Raw genomic sequence first — 18,255 nt, forward strand, 5'->3', positions numbered from 1 at the left:
CTCTGGATATGAATTAAACACAGCTACAATTTGGAAAACATTTTTAAACAAAAACACAGCCGAGAACATTTCACACTACAGACCTGGATTAAAAGTGAAGGGTTATCAAAATTGTCAATAAAACATTTCTCAGTCAAAATAAGTAAAATATAGGGAAAGTGTCATTGAATGAAATGTGTGGCACCCAATAATGATCAATTTTTAAACAACATGCCACAATTTTAAAATATAAAATGTTAAAATATACACCCCCAACACCATCATCATGTATATTGGACAGTAGGCTAATGGGCCAAAAGAACCTGTTATTTCACAGTTTGTGACCCTGCCAACAATCAGCCAGATCAGAGGCAAGAGTATGGGCAAAATTGATGTGTTCTTTCTTTTTTCTTTTAAAATCTGGAAATATCGTAACTGACCAGCCTCCCCTGTTTGAAAGACTACCAGCCGCCACTGTAGTAAGGGTATTGGATATTTCACCCTCTATGGTACATAATATCATTAAATGATTCAAGGAATCTGGAGGAATTTTGGTGTGTAAAGAGCAAGGGCTCAAGCCTAATCTGAACCCCCATGAGCTCCAATTCCTCAGACGGCAGTGCATCAAGAACCATCATTCATGTATAGCTGATATAACCACATGGGCTCGGGATTACTTTGGCAAACTTTTGTTAAGCTACAATAAGGAGTTACATCCACAAACACCAGTTAAATCTTTACTGTACAAAAAGGAAGCCTGATGTTAACTGTGTCCAGAAGCGCTGTTGACTTCTCTGGGCTTGGTGGAATTGGGGATGGACCATCACACAGTGGAAACATGTATTGTAGTCAGATGAATCAGTATTCCACATCTTTTTTGTAAGAAATGGACACTGTGTGCTCTGGACCAAAAGCCAGGGTGTGTCATGGTATGGGGTTGTGTCAGTGTCCTTGGAAAAGCTAACTTACTTACACTTCTGTGATGGAGCGTTAATGCAGAAAAGTACATTGACATTTTTGGAGCAACATATGCTGCCTTCAAGGCGGCACCTTTTCCAGGGAGATTTCAACAAAACAATGCAAAACCACATTCTGCACACATTACAAAGACATGGTTGTGGAAGGAGAGGGTGCCTGTCTCCTCTGTCCTCAATAGAGAATGAAGCGAAAAATATGACAACGACCCTGTACTGTTGCACACCTTAAGACCTGTTTGCAGGAAGAATGGGACAAAATAACACCTGAAACACTTCATCACTTGATGTCTTTAGTCCCTAAACATCTTTTAAGTGTTGTGAGAAGGAATGGAAACAGTATAAATTGGTTAATGCTTTACTGTCCCAACATTTTTTTGAAATGTGTTTCAAGAATTAAAATTTAAATGTGTTTATTTTGAAAAAACTAAAATTCATGAGATAAAACATCAAATAATGTGCTGTTGTATTGTTTTGTAAATAATCTTTGACCTGTATTACATTCAAATCATTGTTTTCAGTTTAATTACAATTTCAACATACAGTGTCTTGCAAAAGTATTCATCCCCCTTGGTGTTTGTCCTGGTTTGTTGCATTACAAGTTGGAATTAAAATGGATTGTTGGGGGTTAGCACCATTTGATTTACACAACATGCCTAAAGGTGCACATTGTTTTTTATTGTAACACAAACAGTAATTAAGCTGAAAAAACAGTGTGCATAGATATTCACCCCCTTTCGCATGAAACCCCTAAATAAGAGCGGGTCCAACCAATTCACTTCATAAGTCACATAATTAGTTGATTAAGATCCACCTGTGTGCAATCAAAGTGTCACATAATCTGTTACATGATGTCTGTAGAAATCAACCTGTTCTGGAAGGACCCTGACTCTGTAACACTACTAAGCAAGCAACATGAAAACCAAGGAGCCTCCAAACAGGTCAGAGACAAAGTCATGGAGAAGTATAGATCAGGGTTGGGTTATAAAAAAAAATCCCAATCTTTGAATATCCCAGGGAGCACCATTAAATTCATTATAGCAAAATGGAAAGAATATGGCACCACTACAAACCTGACGAGAAGGCCGCCCACCAAAACTCACAGACCAAACCTCACAAGGAGGGCATTAATCAGAGATGCAACACAGACACCAAAGATAACACTGAAGGAGCTGCAAAGATCCACAGCGGAGATGGGAGTATCTGTCCATAGGACCACTTTAAGCCATACACTCCACAGAGTGGGGCTTTATGGAAGAGTGGCCAGAAAAGTAATTGCTTAAAAAATCATGTTTGGAGTTTGCCCAACAGCATGTGGCAGACTCCCCAAACACATGGAAGAAGATTCTCTGGTCAAATGAGACTAAAATTGATCTTTTTGGCCATCATGGGAAATGCCATGTGTGTCGCAAACCCAACACCCTGAGAACAGCATTCCTACAGTGAAGCATGGTGGTGGCAGCATCGTGCTGTGGGGATATTTTTCATCTGCAGGGACAGGAAAGCTGGTCAGGACTGAAGGAAAGATGGATGGCACTAAATACAGGGCAATTCTGGAGGAAAACCTGTTTGAATCAGCCAGAAGTTTGAGACTGGGTTGGAGGTTCACATTCCAGCAGAACAGAGACCCTAAATATAGGCATATCAGATGCTCACTGGCCATGCTGTGAAAATTGTGCATGCAGACACTCATTTAACTTTCCAAATCTGTCATTGCTTAACTCTTGAATATTTTCTGTTGTGAATACTATCATTAAAAAGCTTATAATCTCTGCTTTCCAAAGAAATCCATCTCGTTAAAGTCTGTTCAGCACTTTGTGAGTAACAGCAGGTTGAAGTTGGTACAACAGAGTAAAAACTTTGCTCGCATGATGTCGGGAAACTGTCGGTGCTTTCTGAGTCATGGGAAAGTGGTCAGGCTCTCTTCTGATCAGTTTCTGACTTGGTTACTCATGGATAGCAATCAGATAACTTTTATAGGGATGTTCTCTAGGTGGCATTATGGTGTAGTGGTTAGCACTGTCGCCTCACAGCAAGAAGGTTCTGGGTTTGAGCCCAGTCGCCGATGGGGGCCTTTCTGTGTGGGGTTTACATGTTCTCCCTGTGTCTGCGTGGGTTTCCTCTGGGTGCTCTGGTTTCCCTCACAGTCCAAAGACATATGGTTAGGCTAATTGGTGGCTTTAAATTGACCGTAGGTGTGAATGGTTGATTGTCAGCCCTGCGATGATCTGGCAACTTGTCCAGGGTGTACCCTGCCTCTCGCCCGTAGTCAACTGGGATAGGCTCCAGCTTGCCTGTGACCCTGCACAGAATAAACGGTTATGGATAATGGATGGATGGGATGTTCTCTAGCTCTCATTGTTTCTGATGAGGTATTCAGCAAAAATTTCTGTCAGCTAGTTTTGATGTTATGATTCATGGGAGACTTTGAAGTGAGTTTTCATAGCTTTACCAACTTATTTTTTCAAATCAAACTGATTCATGTAAATAAATAATTACTTTAGAATATAACTGTAGTTATTTTGATGAAAAATATTGAGCTCTTAGTGGTCGGAATGATATTTTTTTAACCCTTTGGTGACTGACCCCTTGAAAATGGTTCCTCCAGGAACGATGACGTTTCAGTTGTCAAGACAACGGAAAAACTAAAATACAAGAGCATTTTGTTTTGTGCACAAGAGCATTGTGACGTATCTTTCTGTTTTTGTATTTTAGTTTTTCCGTTGTCTTGACAACTGAAACGTCATCGTTCCTGGAGGAACCATTTTCAAGGGGTCAGTCACCAAAGGGTTATTAAAAATGGAAGTCAGAAACATGAGTATCAGTTTCAGTTCAATTAAATAGAATTGTTTATTGGATGTGGCTCACAGTTTTTTCATGGTTAGCCTTGAAAGCTGTAAATATTAATCAAAATAATCATTTATATTCTTTCATATAAACACTAGTAGGCCCTACTTAGAAATACAAAGGCCTACAGAGCACAAAGAGGGTATTAGAAATATTCTTTTATTACTTTTTTATTTTGATAGAGAACGATAGATGTGAATGACATTCAGTGCTTATTTATGCATATTTCATCTCATCTCATCTCATTATCTCTAGCCGCTTTATCCTTCTACAGGGTCGCAGGCAAGCTGGAGCCTATCCCAGCTGACTACGGGCGAAAGGCGGGGTACACCCTGGACAAGTCGCCAGGTCATCACAGGGCTGACACATAGACACAGACAACCATTCACACTCACATTCACACCTACGGTCAATTTAGAGTCACCAGTTAACCTAACCTGCATGTCTTTGGACTGTGGGGGAAACCGGAGCACCCGGAGGAAACCCACGCGGACACGGGGAGAACATGCAAACTCCGCACAGAAAGGCCCTCGCCGGCCACAGGGCTCGAACCCGGACCTTCTTGCTGTGAGGCGATAGCACTAACCACTACACCACCGTGCCGCCCCTATGCATATTTTATAACTGTATTTGTAATTGTAATTAACATTGATTTCTCCTTCTTTGTGATGTATAAATGAGAGTTAAGATCAGCTTTAAATTGCATAAATAAAGCCATTTGGTGAAACTTTGAAGAAGAGAGTGTATCGATTTAACATTTTTACCTAATTAGCATAATTAATACTAATTTAATACTAATTATTATATCACTTGCTTTTTTCTAATTTTTGTAAACTTTGTATTCGGTGTACAACCATGTATGTGCCTGCCAATTTCCATGTTAATACAAGAAAGCTGAGGAACTACAGGAACTGGCAGACAGGAAGGACTACCATGGATTATTCGCCAGACTAAAGACTCTATGGACCAAAAAGCAATGTAGTGGCACCAGTGAAAAGTGCTGATGGAAGTATACTCCACACAAATCTGGAAGACATAAAAAGAAGGTGGAAGGAACATTTCTCCAATCTCCTAAACCAACAAGGGTCAGCCGATCCTTAGGCATGTCATTGGCTTGAGAGGAGACCAACAAGAGAAGGTCTGTGTGTACCCATCACATCAGATGAGCTTGAGAAAGCACTCAAGGATACTAGATGTGGCAAAGCACCCGGCCAAGACAGCATCCCAGCTGACATGTTGGAATGAGGTGGTCCCAGCCAAACAGCTGCACTCTGTACTATGCATGTTGAGAGAACATGTGTCTTCCCCAAGACTTCAAAGATACACTAATTGTGACCACCTGCAAAAAGAAAGGAGAAAGGAGTGAATGTGGAAACCACCGTGGCATATCTCTGCTTTCCATTGCAGGCAAGATTCTGGCCAAGATAGTTCTAAACCGAATTAAAAATGTCTCAGAAGATGAGACAGAAAGTCTTGACTTCCAGAAAGTCAGTGCGGTTTCAGGGCTGGCAAATCTACCTCAGATATGATATTTAGCCTGAGACAACTCCAAGAGAAAGCCATCGAACAACCGTCACCGACACCGTTGACCGAGAGACGCTTTGGAAGGTACTAGAATTGTATGGATGCCCGGAAAGACTGATACGGCTCATTAACCTCTTCCATCAGAATATGTCTGGAAAGGTTTCGATCGGAGGAGACATTAATGAAGCTTTTTCTGTCAATCATGGTGTCAAACAGGAATGCATTTTTGCCCCAACATTGTTTATACTCTACCTTACAGCAGTCCTAGAGACTATGGGCACTAACCTAGATAAAGGAGTCTACATCAGGACTCGATCGGAAGGCAAAATCTTCAATCTTGCCAGACTCAAGTCCTCAACCAAAACTCGGCAAATTTGCATGTGAGAACTGCTGTACGCAGACAACTCTGCATTTGTAGCAACAGATTTGGATGACATGCAGGAAATCATTGATCGTTTGCCACAGCTGCAACCCTCTTTGGATTGAAAATCAATACCATAAAAACAGGACTCCTGTCCCAACCCTCACCTGAGCCACAGGCAATGTCAAACAATGTTGTTTTGGTCAATGGAACACCTCTTAGGAGTTCTGAGAGTTTCATCTACTTAGGCAGAGCAGTTACTAACACAAACTCATTAGACTTGGAGGTAGACTGCCAGATTCAAGCTGCCACCAAAGTCTTTAGTGCATTACAAAAGCAACTATGGTCTCAACTCCGACACCTGCATCAAATCTGTAAAAAAAGATGACAGGACAAGGTCCCTGATATAGAAGTCCTCAGGTGAGCCAATACGGTAAGCGTGAAAGCTCTTATCACAGCCTCCCAACTTCGTTGGGCTGGACACATCTGGTGCGTGCCTGACACGTGACTACCCAAAGCCGTTTTGTACAGAGAACTGAGCTGAGGAAAGAGGAGACAAGGAGGACAGAAACTGAGGTACAAAGATGTCTTGAATAGGAACATGAATGCCGGAATTATCGATAAGATGTGGGAAAGGGATGCCTCAGAAGCATAGTTAAAAGCTCAGTGTCCGCAGTTGAATACAAGCATCAAAGGGAGTATACGAGGGCTCACAAAGCCAGACATTCCATGGCAGCTCAGCCAGGCCTTTTGTGCCACCGCTGCGGACAAGTCTGTCGCTCTGGTGCAGGCCTGGTGGCCCATCTGCGTTTCTGCGCATCCTAATGAAGCAGTCATCATCACTAGCCTTGGACATCCGCCGACGATGAAAATGTTCTGCATGTAAGAATAGGACAAGATCCCTCCACATGTGTTTACAGGCTTGTTAGAGATTCAGTGCTGTTATTCTCTACAAGGCAGGAGTCATGAAATATTAATTGTCAGGGTGATAATCTTTTTCCTTGCACTACTTAAAAACTTGTGTTTATGAAAAAAAAAAGTGTCTAGTCTGCTACTACTATACTGTGCTACTATACAATGGTCAAAATATCACATTGCACGTGTGTTTCATCCATCATCTGTAGCCACTTATCCTGTTCTACAGGGTCGCAGGCAAGCTGGAGCCTATCCCAGCTGACTATGGGCGAGAGGCGGGGTACACCCTGGATAAATTTCCAAAGCATGATCCACAAGATTTTTGAGGCTGGCTTTCTGTTTGATGTTAACGACACCCCTTATATGATGTCACATGAATTCCATCCATCCATCCATTATCCGTAACCGCTTATCCTGTGCAGGGTCATGGGCAAGCTGGAGCCTATCCCAGCTGACTATGGGTGAGAGGCAGGGTACAACCTGGACAAATCACCAGGTCATCACAGTGCTGATACATAGAGACACACAACCATTCACACTCACATTCACACCTACAGTCAATTTAGAGCCACCAGTTAGCCTAAACCTGCATGCCTTTGGACTGTGGGGGAAACCGGAGCACCCGGAGGAAACCCACGCGGACATGGGGAGAGCATGTAAACTCCACACAGAAAGGCCCTCATCAGCCGCTGGGCTTGAACCCAGGACCTTCTTGCTGTGAGGCAACAGTGCTAACCACTACACCAAGCACGTTTATTTTTTTGTATTAATCTTTGCCTTTTCATTAACAGACATGAAGTTTAATTTGAATTAATAAATAAATCACACAATAAATGCCTTAACAATTTAAATATAAATAAGTAAATGCATAAGATACACAACCCTGATTCCAAAAAAGTTGGGACAAAGTACAAATTGTAAATAAAAACTGAATGCAATAATTTACAAATCTCAAAAACTGATATTGTATTCACAATAGAACATAGACAACATATCAAATGTCGAAAGTGAGACATTTTGAAATTTCATGACAGCAACACATCTCAAAAAAGTTGGGACAGGGGCATTAAGTGGCTGGAAAAGTTAAAGGTACAAAAAAGGAACAGCTGGAGGACCAAATTGCAACTCATTAGGTCAATTGGCAATAGGTCATTAACATGACTGGGTATAAAAAGAGCATCTTGGAGTGGCAGCGGCTCTCAGAAGTAAAGATGGGAAGAGGATCACCAATCCCCCTTAAGGCCTCTGCATGCTCTTGCGACAAGGCTTTCGCAGATAGCTTTTCGCAGACAGTTGTAATTTATTGTTGAGCGGGGGAATAGGCGTGCGCGATGTTATTCACCGGCACAACACAAGGGGGGGCGAAGTCGCTAGGAGTAGTTGGTGGGTGTGGTTAGTGGAGTGTTTATCCTCCGGTTACTTATAATGACTAGAACTTTTTTTTTTTTATAATGACTAGAACTGGAGTCGTATAGATGTACGTACTTCCTCACTTCCTCAATCAACCACTCTTCATGCTGCTCCATCTTCGCTCGTGTTTTTAAAAATGCCGGTCGTGAAAACAAAAACCGGGAAAGTAGGGAAGCGGAAGTGCGTGTACAGCGGGTAGAGTGGACCAATCAGAGCCCTCTTGTCTGCGGCGCTGTCTGCGAGGCTTCTGCGGTGGTCACAATTTTTGGGAGGTGCGCGCAGAGCATCTGCAAAGGTGGGGGGGCTACGCAGACACTGTCTGCGACACCGTCTGCGAGGACTGGGTTGTCAGCATAAATTGGCCTTTATTCTACGCCGACAAATAGTGGAGCAATATCAGAAAGGAGTTCGACAGTGTAAAATTGCAAAGAGTTTGAACATATCATCATCTACAGTGCATAATATCATCAGAAGATTCAGAGAATCTGGAAGAATCTCTGTGCGTAAGGGTCAAGGCCAGAAAACCATACTGGGTGCCTGTGATCTTCGGGCCCTTAGATGGCACTGCATCACATACAGGCATGCTTCTGTATTGGAAATCACAAAATGGGCTCAGGAATATTTGCAGAGAACATTATCTGTGAACACAATTCACCGTGCCATCCGCCGTTGCCAGCTAAAACTCTATAGTTCAAAGAAGAAGCTGTATCTAAACATGATCCAGAAGCGCAGACGTCTTCTCTGGGCCAAGGGTCATTTAAAATGGACTGTGGCAAAGTGGAAAACTGTTCTGTGGTCAGACAAATCAAAATTTGAAGTTCTTTATGGTAGGGTTTTACTGGGATTCGAACCCAGGTCACTGGTGTGATAATCCAGCAAACCCCCACTAGGCCATCAGGGGGATGATGCAAGTGCAGAGGTGTGAGGCAAAAGTAGAGTATCAAACACAGTTTATTTACAATATTTACAATCCAAAGGAAAAAACAAAAGGATAATCCAAAAGCTCAGAAGATATACAAAAATAAAAATATCCAAAGGTTCAATGTCCAAAATCTAACTCAGAAAAGAAGAGGCAAAAACTCAAACGCTCAGAAGATCCAAAGGTCAAAACAAAATCCACAAAGTCCAAAAGAAAGTAACAAAAAACAAGAATACTAAGACACAGGCAAGGTACATGGGACAGAGGGAACTAGCACTAACAGCATAGCATAAAGACTCCGTGACTAGGGACTGAACTGAGGGAGTATATATACACAAAATAAATGGGAAACAGGTGAAAATAATGAGGACTAAACAGGCAATCAACACAAACACAAAACACAGGAACAGTGGCAGCCTCTAGAGGCCAAAACAAACATGACATGAAAAGGAAATAACAGCGGCCTCTAGAGGCCAAAACAGTCCCAGTCCTAACACTTTATGGAAATCAGGGACGCCGTGTCATTCGGACTAAAGAGGAGAAGGACGACCCAAGTTGTTATCAGCGCTCAGTTCAGAAGCCTGCATCTCTGATGGTATGGGGCTGCATTAGTGCGTGTGGCATGGGCAGCTTACGCATCTGGAAAGACATCATCAATGCTGAAAGGTATATCCAGGTTCTAGAGCAACATATGCTCCCATCCAGACGACGTCTCTTTCAGGGAAGATCTTGCATTTTCCAACATGACAATGCCAAACCACACACTGCATCAATTACAGCATCATGGCTGTGTAGAAGAAGGGTCCGGGTACTGAACTGGCCAGCCTGCAGTCCAGATCTTTCACCCATAGAAAACATTTGGTGCATCATAAAACGGAAGATACGACAAAAAAAGACCTAAGACAGTTGAGCAACTAGAATCCTACATTAGACAAGAATGGGTTAACATTCCTATCCCTAAACTTGAGCAACTTGTCTCCTCAGTCCCCAGACGTTTACAGACTGTTGTACAGAGAAAAGGGGATGTCTCACAGTGGTAAACATGGCCTTGTCCCAACTTTTTTGAGATGTGTTGTTGTCATGAAATTTAAAATCACCTAATTTTTCTCTTTAAATGATACCTTTTCTCAGTTTAAACATTTGATATATCATCTATGTTCTATTCTGAATAAAATATGGAATTTTGAAACTTCCACATCATTGCATTCTGTTTTTATTTACAAATTGTACTTTGTCCCAACTTTTTTGGAATCGGGGTTGTACAAATAAATACTTTCAAATTTTGTTGGAGGTTTTCACCTCCATCTGTTTGTTTGTTTGATTGTTTGTTTATGTCTTTTCCCAACATAACTCAAAAACTAGTGAACTGATTTTGATGAAATTTGGTGGAAAGGTGGGCCATGGGCCAAGGAATATTCGATTAGATTTTGATGCAAATCCAGATGTGTATGCGGATCCAGGATTTTTTAGTTTGTTCCCAACGTAACTCAAAAAGTAGCAAACAGATTTTGATGAAATTTGGAGGAAAGATGGGCCATGGGCCAAGGAACAATTAGATTTTGATGCAAATCCAGATCTGTGGCTTGGCGGAGGTCTCTGCACTCTACCAAGTGCCCTTCTAGTTACACACTATAGCTGGACTGTACACGTCAATGCTACAGTTGTTATAACTTTTAGTGTGTTCAAATGCACATGTGACATTCATTTATTCACCATCATTTGCGAGTTTTGCTTCCCTAAGGATAAATTTCAAGTTAATAATGGTTATATTTTTGGTACTAGAAATAACTAGATATTTCCAACAAATACTACTATACTGTAACTAAATACTACAGTACTACTATACTGTAGTACTACTATACTATAGTACTACAGTACTACTATACTGTAACTAAAATGAGAGGTTCTCTGTTCCCCTGCACTGTCTAATTTAACCCATTGATGTTGCTTACCTTCTGATGTTTATGCTGTTTCACGCACATTTAAAAAGGTGCTTTTGCACTGTAAGTCATTTTGCACACAAAACTCATTTCAAACACAAAGTCCAGATAGGTAAGGCAGAATTACATAGAAAAGAAAAAAGAAAACAAAAACAAATGGGAAAGAAGGTAGAAAAGGGGGTTTAAAAAGGGATTAGGGAAAAAGAGATTGGGATTGACAATAAAAGAATCATGAATGCAAATGAAATAAGTGGGATCACTTAAATACCCAATAGGAAGACCCTTTAAAGAGGATTAAAGACATGCCTCTTTGTGAAGTTGGACCTTCCTGACTTATTTTTTCTCTCTCTCTCTTTCTCACACACACACACACACACACACACACACACACACACAGCTAAATTAGCTGGATTTCCACTAATATGCAGTACTGAGGCTGGAGTTGATTTTCCCTCAACATAACATTCTTTCATGATACATCAAGTGGTTAATTGAGCCATGCTGAAATCAATTATTTAGTCTTGTCTAATATGTTCAATGTCTTCTAATAGAGTCATCCTTAAACTGTATATGTTTAGTCACCCTTGCCATTCTTCACTGGAGGAGCAGGAGGAGGCTATGTTTACAGAATCATATGACTACAGAGAAATTCCTCTGGAATCATAATGACCTAGTAGTTGAACCCACAACCTCAACTCTAATCTTGGCAATGACTAGGCCAGCCTCTAGAAACTCACAGGCACCTTGAACAACCTCTAAACTAGTCATGGTAACCACTCTACAATGGGCTTTTATCAGCCTATGGCTAGATATATCCAAAATCCCACAAAGAGAGATGTGTCATTGTCTCAGTGAGAGGTCTACAGGCTCTAGCTTACTAGAGAAGCAAGGATTTTCTAACTAAATGCATCCCTTTGAGAGAGGTGTCCCAGAGAGAGAGAGAGAGAGAGAGCCAACCTGGCTGGCATGTGGCCCATCCCAGTGAGAGATCCGAACACACCAACCATATGGAATTTGTGCAGTAGTATAGCGTATATGAAGGAGAGTGGTGTCTGCACCCAGAAGTGGTGTCCCAGATCTGAGAAAAACTTGGCAAGGCATAGGTGGATTTCTTTGCCAATACCAGGTCAGCACATTGCTGATTGTGGTTCTCCCTGGTGGAGCCGGACAGCCTGTTGGGACAAGACTTTGTTATTCGATGCTGCTTTTGCTAGTGATAGGAACACCCTGGGGGCTTCCTCCCTGGTCAGATCTTATCCCTACTACATGGGCTTTGTATATCCTTAGATAAATGCTGTTCTACAGATGGTGTGCACCTCATCAGCTAGATCCAATGTATTGCTCCCTTCCCAGAATACCTTTCTCTCACAAGTTCCCCTTTACATTAAAGGTGTATGTGGCAGCCACTGAGGAGCAGCACCACACCATGAATGGCATTTATCTGTAGGCTCATAAACCTGCTACAACTGGTCTTAAAGGGGTGAAGTGCCTCCATCCTCCAAGAGCCCTGGGTCCTGGAGTCCTCTAAGACCCTTCCTTTCTTGCCTATGCAAGATGTTAAATTGAAAGAAGTGTCTCTGAAAACTGCCTTTTTGCTAGAAGTGACTCCAGCACAAGGAGTCTGAGAATAGCCTTGCATGGGAGTGTTAGGCTAATCTTTTGGTTGAAGCTGTGATTTTTTTTGCTCAAGGTCATATAACCTAATTTGTAAATTCAATTGACCTTATAGTGTTTCTTGAAGGCAAGCCCGGAGAGAATTGCTTTATATGCCTAGTTTTCACTCTGTGGTACTATTTGTTACCTATATGGTACCTCAGACTTGTTTTTTATCTATCATGGAGGAAAGACACAAACATCCCCTATGTTTAAACACAGACTGGCCCACTCAGTGGTGGACGACATCACCATGATCTATAAATGGACCAGATGCCCAATCCAGGCTTGTTGCTCCAGGAAGTATGTGCCACTGCCACCTGGGCATCACCATGTATCTTTTACAGGTTCTATAAGGTTAACTCCAGTGGTGTGAATGTTGTGGTTATATGTAGATGTCCAGCTTTTGGCATAAATTAGCCACCCCTGGGTGTTGGGAAGGGTGAAATAAGTCAAAAGCTATGACATATGTAAATGTGGTTCTATGAACCAGTACCAGGGCTTTTTTGTCATTTGGAACAAGTGCCGACTGACCCAATGAGAACTTGGCAAGAAAGTTCCTAGGATAATGGTTCTTTGTCACATGTCACTTTGTGACTTTGTTGGAAGGTTTTGGCATGCAAAGCCATGTACGCAAAAAGTTATCCAACCAATTTTCATCACCACTGGTGGTTGTCTGAACCAGAACCACCATAGAACCATACTTGTAATGCTATATAAATAGTCAATCCATCCATTATCCGTAACCGCTTATCCTGTGCAGGGTCACGGGCAAGCTGGAACCTATCCCAGCTGACTATGGGCGAGAGGCGGGGTACACCCTGGACAAGTCACCAGATCATCGCAGAGCTGACACATAGAGACAAGCAACCATTCACACTCACTTTAGAGCCACCAATTAGCCAAACATGCATGTCTTTGGACTGTGGGGGAAACCAGAGCACCCGGTGGAAACTCACACAGACACAGGGAGAACATGCAAACTCCACACAGAAAGGCCCCATCAGCCACTGGGCTCGAACCCAGAACCTTCTTGCTGTGAGGCGACAGTGCTAACTACTACACCACTGTGCCGCCTCTATATAATTAGTGTTCAAGCCAAGCATAAACCAAGCAGGACATCTAATTACAGTACTGTGTAGTGTTCATAGGCACAGAGAAAGCATGCACTAGGAGGCTTGTCATTACCATTCTAACTGTTAAGCCTATAAATGCCACAACTGTCTTTCAAATTTTATGTTATGATCACAAAAATAGGACTCTTAAAGTTTTAATGTTACAGAAGGAGGTTAATGGCCCTGTGTAGGTGCAGGTATAATTCCACCATTTGCTAATTTGGTTAGAGGTTTATCTATTTTCCTTCTTAAAATGTGTATGAACTGAGTAAGTTTTACATTTTATTTAAACAAAGAAATTAAAAACAAGACATTTTAATAACGATTAAATTAAAATAGGTCTCTCTGGTGGTTAATTGATTAATAAGTCTCAGGAAATCTGATAACTAGTGGAATAAACTAGAATCTACATAGATTATTCAGTGGTGGCGCTCTTGGGCCTTGAGTTAAACCCTGGACTCTAACCCTAAATTGTACTGCATACATATCGTATATACTGCGTACATAGTTTTATTTAGACCATGGCAATTATTTAAACCTGAGAAGAGAATAAAGAAAATTAGGATGCCAGTGATATTCATCTTCATCCTCTCATAACTACGCTGGATTCGGCAACAGACTCCACTTCCCATCCTTCAAAATGGCTGACAAACACGATAACTCTGAACTACAGCTTGCAGTTGTCATGCTCCAGCTCCTCGCCTTCTGATTTTACACACCTGATTCCACTCACCACCCACTCTTTATAAAAACACGCATAAAACCACAAAGTATAATTCAGTGAACCTTTTGCCTGATGTTTTGCAGAGCCTTTTGTTGCTTCTGACGATTTCAACCTGTTTGATATTCTGTTCTTTTTTTTTCTCATCCTCTGGATTGTTGTGCTAGTTGTGTATACTCCTCTCTGCTTGTGGATTGCCTGACCATAGCCTGTTTTTTAACTCTACTTTTGCCTGACATTTTCAACCTGCTTGATATTCTACTGCTTTTCTATTAAAAATAAAAACAGATTTTTGCAACTCCAGCGCCTAAGACAGACACACCTAATGAAAAAGAGTAACTGTGTTTATAAGACATGCAGTAGGTGCAGATTAGTGCATAAGCAGCTTGTTATTTGTGTTGTGACTACTTATGCAGGTCATGATACTGACCATGTGTTTTAAATACAGAGTGACTCACACTCACACACATTCACACACCCACACACTTCTGACTTAATCATGTCTTATGGAGCTAAATATGGCTAAGCGTACAACTACAACTCGAATTTTAACCTCCCAAATGTGCACACACACACACACACACACACACACACACACATAACACCCTGGCCATAGGTGCTGGTTTTTACAAGTTTTTATGACCTCTAATTATTATTTAATTTATTTGCTTATTTATTATTTAAATCAGCATTAGTTTGAATCAAGCTGACACAACAGGAAGCTCTTTTGATGACACTACAAGATAAAGCTAACATACTAATACACTCTAGTTCGGAAATGTGTACATTTGTTTTTACTTTCATTGTATCTAGTGATTGATTGTCATTGCTAAATCCTTTTAAATAGTAAATAATCCCAAGCAGGGATGGAGATTAACTTTGTAGCTCACCAGCAACTATGGATAGGCATTTTCCAAATTAATGAACCATTTATACAGTTATTGACAAAACAAATGCCTTTTTTTCCATCTTAAATTTGTATAATACAATCAAATCAGTTCATTTACATTTATCTCATTTGGCTGATGCTGTCATTCGAGGCGGCTTACAATCGAGGCAGGATACAACTGAGCAGTTAAAGGTGACGTGTGGCACATTAACAAACGAAGAATGCAAACAGAATTCAGAAAAAAAAAACAAAATCAAAAGCATTGTCTCAAAACAGAAAGGTCCTTATCGAACATGTTGAACTTGTTGAACATCACATGCTTGTTGCTGATTGGCTAATGCATGGATCAGTCAGAGATAGCAGAAAGCCAAAAGCTGCAGGATGTTTACCATAAGAGGAAATATGAGCCAAAAATGAATATACTGATGCTTTATGCATTTATTTGTTAAGGGTATTCAGATGATGTTATCTTAGATATGCTGTCAACTTAGCTCAGTGGAAAACTGTAATAACCTACTGTGACATAAAATAGTTTTCACTAGACTAAATAGATAAGAGATTTCCTTGTGATAGTCATATGCCATGTCCAATCAACAATTGGACATTTTATTTCTAAAAGACTTATATAGATAACCATATATAAATAACTTGTAGTGGTAACTCATATCATAGATGACAGTATTTCCTTGCTTCCAAATATTGCTGCTCAGGAGAAATGGAGAGTGATTTAGAGGATGTTTATATCATAGTAATTCCAGTTACTATATCGTGGACGACGCGAAAATCTAATTTTACCTCCACCAAATTTGTTTTCACCTCCATTTGTGCATCTGTTCCCAATGTAATTCAAAAAATAGTGAATGTATTTTGATGAAATTTGGTGGAAAGGTGAGCCATGGGCCAAGAAACACCTGATTAGATTTTGATGCAAATCTGTATATGTATGTGGATCCAGGATTCAGATATGTATGTGGATACAGGATTTTTTTTTTTGTCTGTTCCCAGTATAACTCAAAAAGTAGTGGATGGACTTTGATGAAATTTGGTGGAAAGTTGAGCCATGGGCAAAGGAACAATTTATTAGATTTTGATGCAAATCCAGATATGTATGTGGATCCAGGATTTTTTTTTTTGTCCTTTCTCAGTGTAACTCAAAAAGTAGTGAATGGATTTTAATGAAATTTGGTATACAGCTTTAGTATTATCCTCGGTTCAAGTGATTTGATTTTGATGTTGATAATGTGTAGCTTGGCGGAGGTATGTTCTCTCCTGTGTGCACTTCTAATTCATAAGGTTTCTTCGCTGACAATGGACCTGACAATGGATTTATTCACAAATCATTAGTACGAGAATTTACACAAACAATTTGGTGAAATTCGGGCGGCACGGTGGTGTAGTGGTTAGCGCTGTTGCCTCACAGCAAGAAGGTCCGGGTTCGAGCCCCGTGGCCGGCGAGGGCCTTTCTGTGCGGAGTTTGCATGTTGCCCGCGTGGGTTTCCTCCGGGTGCTCTGGTTTCCCCCACAGTCCAAAGACATGCAGGTTAGGTTAACTGGTGACTCTAAATTGACCGTAGGTGTGAATGTGAATGGTTGTCTGTGTCTATGTGTCAGCCCTGTGATGACCTGGCGACTTGTCCAGGGTGTACCCCGCCTTTTGCCCGTAGTCAGCTGGGATAGGCTCCAGCTTGCCTGCGACCCTGTAGAAGGATAAAGCGGCTAGAGATAATGAGATGAGATGAGAATTTGGTGAAATTCATAAAAGTCATGTAAATTTGGAAAAATGTTAATATTCTACTCCTGCTCCTGAGTCTGTGTAAATTTACACATAAGAAGACTAACTAATGTAAACCTCGACTTTCCAAATATTTCAGGCAACAGGGTTGAATGAATGGCACTAACATTGATGTTCAGTGAAGTCACACATTAATGAAAATAAGATTTTGAAGTATTTTAGTAATAATTTTTCAAGGTAAATTGTAGTTATAGTGGTCTAGGACAGGCAAAAAATGTGTTTTAAAAGCTATAGAGGTTTTACTTGTGTTTTAATTTATTTATCTGAAACATGCACATTGTTATTAAAATACCAAGGGTTTAACTTTACATACACTTTTGTAAATGCAATATCCAATGGTAGCCCAGTCATGGAGTCAACATGTTGTCAACTTTTTTTTTTTATTATTATAACAGATCTAATTGTCAAGCTTTTGCAACAAAACATGAAAGGACTCACACCAGAGGAGCTTCAGAAGGTGCGTGTCTTTGTGTGGATGCATATAAATATTAGTTATTAGACTTTATTACTCCATGTAAATCTCACTGTCAACTTAATTTTGTCACTGCTACTTCTGCAACATCATGGAACAACAGCCTGAGAACATTGTCCTAACACTACAGGTAATAACTTCACTTGCTATCACATTCCTATTCTAACTGTGGAAAAAATGTTTTGATATTTCTCTGTCATTACATTTAATTTTCTCTTGATATTTGATCTTGTATTCATTCATCTACATATACAGATGTAGAAACATGAATATCTAAATATCCAGTTATTTTAAATATTAATTAAATATCCAGTTAGCATTTTCTTCATTTGTTTTTTCACCATTTACAGATGGGTGACAAATTAAACAAAAAAAGAAACTCAGTGGCTGTGTTATGCTGTAGCGGCACTGAAAATCAATACAAAGCACCTTTTTCCAATAATGAAACATTTCTGTATTGATTCTGGGAGTGGTCTGTTGTGACTCCACCCCTTTCCACAGGGCAACAGGATGCACTGAATGGGTTGCAAATGGGTTGTTAAACGAGGTTGCAAATGATATAAATCATATGCTATGGCCATCACACTCACCAGATCTCAGACTAGTTGAATACCTATGAAAGACTTTGGTTTGACTTTGGTTTGGTTTGGATAGTGCTCTCTACCACCATCATTAAAACACCAAATGAAGTAATATATTTTGGAAGAATATTGTTCATTGCTCTAGTACAGTTCTGTTGTTCTG

The 18,255-nt window shown here is 40.5% G+C and overlaps 1 protein-coding gene across 1 annotated transcript in view; it reads left to right on the top strand.

Moving 5' to 3' along the window:
• prom1b (prominin 1 b) overlaps positions 1-18,255 on the top strand; it is a 107,785-nt gene that overhangs the window by 15,578 nt on the left and 73,952 nt on the right. Inside the window, exons 2-3 of the mRNA XM_060915840.1 lie at positions 17,435-17,496; positions 17,615-17,641. Of these exons, the coding sequence (XP_060771823.1) occupies positions 17,435-17,496; positions 17,615-17,641 (89 nt within the window). The remainder of the gene's footprint in view (positions 1-17,434; positions 17,497-17,614; positions 17,642-18,255) is intronic.

This window comes from Neoarius graeffei, chromosome 3 (genome assembly GCF_027579695.1).
Source record: "Neoarius graeffei isolate fNeoGra1 chromosome 3, fNeoGra1.pri, whole genome shotgun sequence".
NCBI classification, from domain to species: domain Eukaryota; kingdom Metazoa; phylum Chordata; class Actinopteri; order Siluriformes; family Ariidae; genus Neoarius; species Neoarius graeffei.